The sequence below is a fragment of the Ovis canadensis genome, chromosome 3 (assembly GCF_042477335.2).
Source record: "Ovis canadensis isolate MfBH-ARS-UI-01 breed Bighorn chromosome 3, ARS-UI_OviCan_v2, whole genome shotgun sequence".
Classification (NCBI taxonomy): Eukaryota; Metazoa; Chordata; class Mammalia; order Artiodactyla; family Bovidae; genus Ovis; species Ovis canadensis.
Window position 1 is genome coordinate 210,179,072 of NC_091247.1, and position 9,389 is coordinate 210,188,460.

The window sequence follows — 9,389 nt, forward strand, 5'->3', positions numbered from 1 at the left end:
TTCATTTTCTTTCTTTTCTTTCAGTTCAGTTCAGCCACTCAGTTGTGTCCAACTCTTTGTGACCCCATGGACTGCAGGAAGCCAGGCTTCCCACTCCATCACCAACTCCCAGAGCTTGCTCAAACTCATGTCCATTGAGTCAATGATGCCATCCAACCATCTCATCCTCTGTCATCTCCTTCTCCCGCCCTCAAATCAAAAGATCCCTCAATCAGGGTCTTTTCCAATGAGTCATTTCTTCGCATCAGGTTGACAAAGAATTGGAGTTTCAGTTTCAGCTTCAGCATCAGTCCTTCCAATGAATATTCAAGACCTATTTCCTTTAGAATTGACTGGTTGGATCTCCTTGCAGTCCAAGGGACTCTCAAGAGTCTTCTCCAAAAGGAAAAAAAGAGTCTTCTCCAAGACCACAGTTCAAAAGCATCAGCTCTTTGGCACTCAGCTTTCTTTATAGTCCAACTGTCACAGACATACATGACTACTGGAAAAACCATAGCTTTGACTAGATGGACCTTTGCTGGCAAAGTAATGTCTCTGCTTTTTAATATGCTTTTTAATATATGACTGTATCAGAGCACAAATTCAAAATACTACTGTGTTCCAAAGTTACTTTGGTAAGTTCTCTTTCTTTCCCTTTAGCATTTATATTCATTTCAAAAGGTGAGATTTGTTTCTTTTTTTTTTTAGTTTTTTATTTTTTTAATTTTAAAATCTTTAATTCTTACATGCATTCCCAAACATGAACCCCCCTCCCACCTCCCTCCCCATAACATCTCTGTTTCTTAATGAGTCTGTTTTAGGTATTTTCCCCAGCCTTTATTTTATATGTTTAATGTAAAATATTATCATCATTTCAAATGTCAAAATTATGCAAAAAGCATAATGAGAATATATCCTTCACTCCCATAACTTCCATCTCATTTTGAATATTTCCCTATAAATTATCAACCTCATTCATTTCTGCATTTTTCCTCCTAATTTTATTTTTGAAAAAATAAACAAGCATGTGCATATTAAATTTTTCCATATTCCTTATAGAAAGGATAGTTTGCTATCACATGTAAGAAATCACTGCATCCAATTGTGAAATTATTTCTCATACTTTTTCACATCTTTTTAGTACTCCATTGTCTGAATGTACCAGAGTTGATCCAACAGGTTTTGTGTATATATCCATTTCTGATATCTTGCAGCTACAAACAATAGTACTATAAGTAATCTTGTAGATGTATATTTATTGATTCTGACACCCAATTCTGATGTATGGGAGTCTTCCCAACCTCACCAAGCAATTATCTCAACTCTGACCTTACCTACCTGAAGATGGCATCAGATTCCATAGGTTAAGGGCTCAGTCCCACAAGACTACCCCCACTTCAGATGCCAGTTGTAAGCTCAGGTTGTTACATGTGCTTTTGACTTATTGGCTATAAATTGGAGATTTCAACAAACTCCTGCTTGAATTAGATTAATTTGCTAGATTGGCTCACAAAACTCAGAAGGTGTGTGTACTCAGTAGATTACTGGTTTATTACAAAGAATATTAAAGGAAGTGTATCAGTAAGCAATGAAGAGAATCAACTCTGCTCTATCTCCTTATGGAGATTTGTGGTGGTCCTGACACTAGCATGAGAGCTTCCTGGAAAAATTTTATGGAAGACTTGATTATGAAATGAGGATTTAAGACTTGACTAAAATTACCTTATGAAGAAAAAATAGTCATGCTAAATGTGAAAATATTAAACAAGAATCCTAGCAGATCACAGCAAGGAAGGAAGAAAGATGAAAATGAACAGAGTTTGAGATGTCAGTCTCATGAGGATTGCTTTTGAAAGAGGAGAGAAACAAAGAATGGAAAAATGCCCTAGAGAAGCTGAGTGGCTAAAGAAAAAAGAAGAAGGGGACATTTAAGATTATGCAAGAGAAATAAAAAACTGAATAATGCACAGCTTATTCACCCTACTGCCAGAAGACAGGCTTCCATGGCTGCACAGTATAGCAGTGAGAATAAATGAGCTACAATTATATGTAAACATATAGATGAATCTTGCAAACTGGATGTGAGTGAAAGAAACTAAATTTATGTTCTCTATGAGTTTGTACATATAAGTACAAAAAACTGGGAGACTGTGAGGTTGTAACTAGGAGTAGCTTGAGGTTGTCTTCTGGGGAGTTGATTATGTCTGTTTCTTGGTCTGGGGTATGTTATAGGAATGTATGCAGTTAGTAAAAATTCATGAAGCTTTTCACGTAAAATTTCATTGTTTTAACTAAAAAGTGTTTGTTAATTATTTTTTCAATAATAGAAACATCTGTATTAGTTTTCCAGGACTGCTGTAAGAAATTACCACAAATTTGTTGCCTTCAAAAAACAGAAATTTATTCCTCACAGTTCTGGAGTCTAGAAGTCTGAAATGAAGGGATCAGTAGGAATACACTCTCTCTGAAGACTCTACAGAATTCTTTCTTGGCTCTTCCATCTTCTGGTACCCCCTGATAGTCCTTTAATTGTAGAAGTAGTAACCCCTATCCCTGCCTCCTGCTGCTCATGGCTTTCTTTCTGTATGTTAATTCTTTCCTCTCTCTCCTAAGGACAACCAGTCATAATATTTAGATTCCACTTGAATCCTATATTTGCATAGACCCCTTTTTCAAATAAGTACACATTTACAGATACCAGGAGTTAGCTCTTGGTTATACCTTTTGGCATGAAACACAATTCAACCTACTCTGTCACCCTAATAAAAGTTGGAGGTTTATAAGGAAGGAGCGAATGGGGCCAGTAGTTTCCTACTTGAAGTTTGCTTCCAGCTTCCAAAATTCTAATCTACTCAGATGTGACCTGAGAATGTTGTCAACTTGGAACATCAGTGAGGCCAGGATAGGCCATAGAAGAAAATATCCCTAGAGAGACAAGACTGTCTACTCTTGTATGCTTTAGATATAAGATCCTAATCAGCTTGGAAATTTTCCTTTCCAAAGTAGATTTTTAAAGGCTGAGATTTGGTTACCATGAAAATGCTGTCTACTTTGCATGAAATTTCTGTTCCTGGTAAAATGGAAATCCTATTTATGCTAAATATGTGACATTTGCATCTTAGTTTGGGTGGTAACACTGAAAATGAGCTTTCTTTGAAAAGAAGATAGAAAAAAATCTAAGGACTTTTTAAACAATGTATAGAACTATTTTCTTACTTATGTTCTCTGTTGGATTTGGTTAGTTTAATCAATAATTCTAGATGATTGCAAAATATAATATGTTCTCATTTATATTAATTTTATATACTGAATGAAGTTTCCACAGATAAAAATAATTACTCATTAACTGTTAATATTCCTAAGGCTTAGGAAACATCATGCTTTATTACATTCAGCATGAACTGGTACCTGGAAATATGTACATATTAGCAATATTTTGGGGAAATATATTAATTAGGAAGCTTTTGACTATAAAAATTCTTATCTCAAACTAGTGTTAACTATAAGGAAATTATCTCATCTACCTAGGCATCTGAAGGAGAGAATGTTCCAGTCTATCACCAAGGACTCAGGTTATTTACTTCTGTATTGTGTTGACCTTGAAGGTCTTCCCTAGAGCTCCTTTCTTGGGAGGTTACAATATAATTGCCAATGGCAAATGAGTCTGTTTTCTTACTCACACACTGCTGGAGACAGAAATCTTATTTAAACCAAGAATAATAGCTTCTTCATTCCGGGGTATCATAATCATCCAGGGCCTTATTCCGCACTTGGATTGGGAACATGATGCCAGAAGAATATAACTTGGCCCCTGTCTTTCTGCTTCTGTGGAGTGTATGTTTAAATTTTTTCCCACTTCTTAAGCAGGTTTCTTATCTACTTTGTGTTTAGCATTATGATTTCTTTATATATTCTGGAAGATTTTCTTTTATTAGATATGTCTTTTGCAAATATTTTCTCCCTATCCCTGGCTTGTCTTTTCCTTCCCTTGACAGTGTCTTTTGCAAAGCAGAAATTTTTTATTTTAATGAAGTCTAGATTATCAATTAATTCTTTCATAGATTTTGCCTGTGGTGTTTTTATCCAAAAAGTGATTGTCATTCCCAAGATCAACTAGATTTTCTACTGTGTTATCTACTATGAATTTTGTAGCTTTTTGGTTATATGTTGGTCTATGATGTAATTTAAATTAATATTTGTAAATAATATAAGGTATGTGCCTAATTTTACTTTTTGCATGTGGATGTCTGATTGTTCTAACACTGCTTGTTGTAAAGACTGCTCCATTGTATTGCCTTTGCTCTTTTGTTAAAGGACAATTGATGTATATACTTATGTAGGTCTATTTATGGGCTCTCTATTCTGTTCCATTTAGATGTCTGTTTTTAGCTAATATCACATTGTCTTGTTTGAGTCTTGACCTCAGCAAGTGTCAATTCTCTGACTTTCTTCTTCTCCCCCAATATTGTGGTTGCTATTTTTGGGTCTTGTGACATTTCATATGAACTTTAAATCATCACTACAAACAAAGCTAGTGGCAGTGATGGAATTCTAGTTGAGCTATTTCAAATCCTGAAAGGTGATGCTGTGAAAGTGCTGCACTAAATATGCCAGCAAATTTGGAAAACTCAGCAGTGGCCACAGGACTGGAAAAGGTCAGTTTTCATTCCAGTCCCAAAGAAAGGCAATGCCAAAGAATGCTCAGACCACCACATAACTGCACTCATCTCACATGCTACTAAAGTAATGCTCAAAATTCTCCAAGCCAGACTTCAGCAATATGTGAACTGTGAACTTCCAGATGTTCAAGCTGGTTTTAGAAAAGGCAGAGGAACCAGAAATCAAATTGCCAACATCTGCTGGATCATCAAAAAAGCAAGAGAGTTCCAGAAAAACATCTGTTTCTGCTTTATTGACTATGCCAAAGCCTTTGACTGTGTGGATCACAATCAACTGTGGAAAATTCTGAAAGAGATGGGAATACCAGACCACCTGACCTGCCTCTTGAGAAACCTACATGCAGGTCAGGAAGCAACAGTTAGAACTGGACATGGAACAACAGACTGGTTCCAAATAGGAAAAGGAGTACGTCAAGGCTGTATATTGTCACCCTGCTTGTTTAACTTATATGTAGAGTACATCATGAGAAACGCTGGGCTGGAAGAAGCACAAGCTGGAATCAACATTGCCTGGAGAAATCAATAACTTCAGATATGCAGATGACACCACCCATATGGCAGAAAGTGAAGAGGAACTAAAAAGCCTCTTGATGAAAGTGAAAGAGGAGAGTGAAAGAGTTGGCTTAAAGCTCAACATTCAGAAAACGAAGATCATGGCATCTGGTCCCATCACTTCATGGGAAATAGATGGGGAAACAGTGGAAACAGCAGCTGACTTTATTTTTCTGGGCTCCAAAATTAACTGCAGAAGGTGATTGCAGCCATGAAATTAAAAGACGCTTACTCCTTGGAAGGAAAATTATGACCAACCTAGACAGCATATTAAAAGGCAGAGACACTACTTTGTCAACAGAGGTCCGGCTAGTCAAGGCTATGGTTTTTCCAGTGGTCATGTATGGATGTGAGAGTTGGACTGTGAAGAAAGCTGAGTGCTGAAGAATTGATGCTTTTGAACTGTGGTATTGGAGAAGACTCTTGAGAGTCCCTTGGACTGCAAGGAGATCCAACCAGTCCATCCTAAAGGAGATCAGTCCTAGATGTTCTTTGGAAGGAATGATGCTAAAGGTGAAACTCAAGTCCTTTGGCCACCTCATGCGAAGAGTTGACTCATGGGAAAAGACTCTGATGCTGGGAGGGATTGGGGGCAGGAGGAGAAGGGGACGACAGAGGATGAGATGGCTGGATGGCATCACTGACTCGATGGACATGAGTCTGAGTGAACTCCGGGAGTTGGTGATGGACATGGAGGCCTTGCATGCTGCGATTCATGGGGTCACAAAGAGTCCAACACGACTAAGCGACTGAATTGAATTGAATTGAATGAACTTTATTTATTTTTATTTGTGGAATGGGATTTTTTAATAATTTTTTTACTTTACAATACTGTATTGGTTTTGCTATACATTGACATGAATCCACCGCAGGTGTACATGAGTTCCCAACCCTGAACCCCCCTCCCACCACCCTCCCCATATCATCTCTCTGGGTCATCCCAGTGCACCAGCCCCAAGCATCCTGTATCCTGTATCGAACCTAGACTAGCGATTCGTTTCTTACATGATAGTATACATGTTTCAATGCCATTCTCCCAAATCATCCCACCCTCTCCCTCTCCCACAGAGTCCAAAATCTGTTCTTTATATCTGTGTCTCTTTTGCTGTCTCACATACAGGGTTATCATTACCATCTTTCTAAATTCCATATATATGTGTTAGTATACCGTATTGGTGTTTTTCTTTCTGGCTTACTTCACTCTGTATAATCGGCTCCAGTTTCACCCACCTCATTAGAACTGATTCAAATGTATCCTTTTTAAAATCAATTTGTCAGTATCAACGAGATAACATGCTGTGAATTTGATTGGGATTGCACTGAATCTATAGATCAAGTGGAGAAGAACTGGCATTTTGAAAATGCTGAGTCTTCCTATCAATGAACATGGATCATTGTTGCAATTATTTAGTTCTTTATTTTCATTTATCAGAGTTTTAGTTTTTCTCATAAAAGTTTTGCACTTATTTTGTTATATTTATACCTATGCACTTCAATTTTTGGATGCTATGGAAATGATATTGGGTTTTTAATCTTAAATTCCTTGTGTTCATTGCTGGTGTATAAGAAAGCAATTGACTTTTTTCTCTTAACTTTATATCTTACTATGTTGCTATAATAATTACTTATTAATTTCAGGAGTTTTTTGGTCACTGCTTTTGTATTTTCTACATAGATGTTCATGTCAACTACAGTAAAAGGTAGTTTCATTTCTTCCATCCCAACTGGTATACCTCTTATTTCTCTGTTTTTCTGTTGCATTAGCTAGAATTTCCAGTACATGCTGAAAAGGAGTGGTGAGAGAGGTTAACTTTGCCTTGTATCTGATATTGTTAGAAAAACTTTGAATATTTCAGCATTAAGTACAGTTCCAGCTCTAGGTTTGTTATAGTCTTCATCAGGTTGATATTTTCCTCTATTATTAGTTTACTGAGAGTTTTTATCATAAATGAAAGTTGGATTTTATCAAATGAATTTAAGCAGCTTTTGATATATTGTGTGATTTTTTTTGTTTGTTTGTTGATATGATGAGTTACATTAAATGATTTTCGAATATTGAACCAGTTTGTATACTCAGGCTTAATCCCACTTGTTTGTGCTATACAATTATTTTGTATACATTGTTGGATTTTATCTGCGATTATGAGGTTGAAAATTTTCACATCTATTGTCATGAGTGATACTGGTCTGTAGTTTTAGCTTCTAGCTTCAGTCTTTGTCTGGTTTTGGTGTTATGGTAAGGCTGACCTTAGACTGAATTGTAAAATATTCCCTCTGCTTCTGTTTTTTGAAAGAGACTGAAGAGAATTAGTACAATATTTCATAAATGTTTGTTGGAATTTACCAGTAATTCCACCTGTGCCTGGTGTTTTCTGTTTTGGAAACTTATTGATTAGCTTTTTGATTAAAATAGATTTAGGCCTATTTGCATTACCTATTTCTTCTTGTGTGAGTTTTTTCAGTTGTTATTTTTCAAAGAATTGACAGAGTTCATCCAATTTAAGAAGTTTGTGGACCCAGAAATGTTTGTAATATTCCTTTAAATGTCCATGGGGTCAGTTGTTATACCCCGTTTCACTTCTGGCCCCTTTTTTTCTCAGCATGGCTAAAGGTTAATCATTTTTATTGATCTTCTCAAAGAAGCAGCTTTTATTTCCTCATAGAGATAAAAGAATACTAATTTCAAACATCTCTTCTATACACTATTTTTGCTTTATATATCTAAACTGTTATTAACACAAAATAAATGTCAGTGTTAATGCTGACACTGAAAAAGGTGAAGTTCAATTTTTCTTTCTATTCTCTGTGTTCTCTGTAGGCATATGTTTGCCACTCCTATTGTACAATCCAGGGTAACAAATGCAAAATAGTCTCAGGAGGACAAGTAGACTCCGTGAAACAGAAACTTTTATTTGCATATTAACAAATTGAGGAAGGTATTCAGTCTGGACACACATTCTCTAGACTAGCTAAATTTTATAGACATAACTGGAGGGGTCTCCCTGAAGTTATTTTGGATTCCATCATAAGGCAGTAATGGGGGCACTTGCAATTCTTTATTAATGAAAGAGAAGAAAATCATTCTCCCATCAAGCAGCAGTATATGCCTCCCTCATTCTGCAGCAGGTAATTTTAAGATTGATGGAACAGAAGTAATATTAGGGACTGGCAGATATGCTGAGAAGGCCTCCTCATTTTTGTAGCAGTTAGTGAGTCAGTACTGGGGGTTTTAGGGGATGGATTTATTGGACTTGCATACTTCATTGAATGTGTGAAGAACAAGAAGTTTTCTATCAGCTTTATTCTCATGGGCTTAGCTCCTTCCAGAATTTGCCTGATAGGGTTAGCAACTGCCGATGGATTTGTGAAGATATTTTTCTCCAGAAATGTGTTCCTGTGGTTACCTAATTCACTGTATTACTTACTCATAGATAATTCTGAATCCATCAAGTGTCTTTTTTTGCCACTAGCCTCAGCATCTTCTATTTCCTGAAGATGGCCAATTTTTCCCACCACATTTTTCTCTGGTTGAGGAGAGACATCAAAAGGGTTCTTCTCTTTCTGATGGGATACTTGCTTATTTCATGGTTAGTTACTTTTCCACTAACTATGAAGATAATTAGTGATACTAGAGCAAAGAATAGAAGCGTAATCTTTTCAGTTGAAGTGCATAAAGGGGAATTCTTTAGAAACCAGATTTTGCTCAATCTTGGAACCCTTCCCATCTTCATACTATGCCTGATTACATGTATCTTATTGCTCATTTCCCTTTGGAGGCACAACCAGAGGATGCTATTGAATACCACAGGATTCAGAGACCCCAGCATAGAAGCACATATCAAAGCAATGAAAGTTTTGATATCTTTTATCATCCTTTTTATCTTGAATTTTATAAGCATTATCATAGAAATATCATGCACCTAGAGCCAGACATTCTGGAATGTAAAGTCAAGTGGGCCTTAGAAAGCAACGCTATGAACAAAGCTAGTGGGGGTGATGGAATTCCAGTTGAGCTATTTCAAATCCTGAAAGATGATGCTGTGAAAGTGCTGCACTCAATATGCCAGCAAATTTGGAAAACTCAGCAGTGGCCACAGGACTGGGAAAGGTCAGTTTTCATTCCAATCCCAAAGAAAGGCAATGCCAAAGACTGCTCAAACTACTGCACAATTGCACTCA

At 36.6% G+C, this 9,389-nt stretch overlaps 1 protein-coding gene across 1 annotated transcript; it reads left to right on the top strand.

Annotated features, from left to right (window-relative positions):
• Positions 1 to 7,811: 7,811 nt before the first annotated feature.
• LOC138436413 (taste receptor type 2 member 10-like) lies at positions 7,812 to 9,134 on the top strand. Its single transcript, XM_069581995.1, has 3 exons — positions 7,812 to 7,821; positions 8,444 to 8,614; positions 8,650 to 9,134. The coding sequence occupies exons 1-3, from the start codon at positions 7,812 to 7,814 to the stop codon at positions 9,132 to 9,134; spliced, it is 666 nt and encodes a 221-aa protein (XP_069438096.1).
• The last annotated feature ends 255 nt before the right edge of the window (positions 9,135 to 9,389 follow it).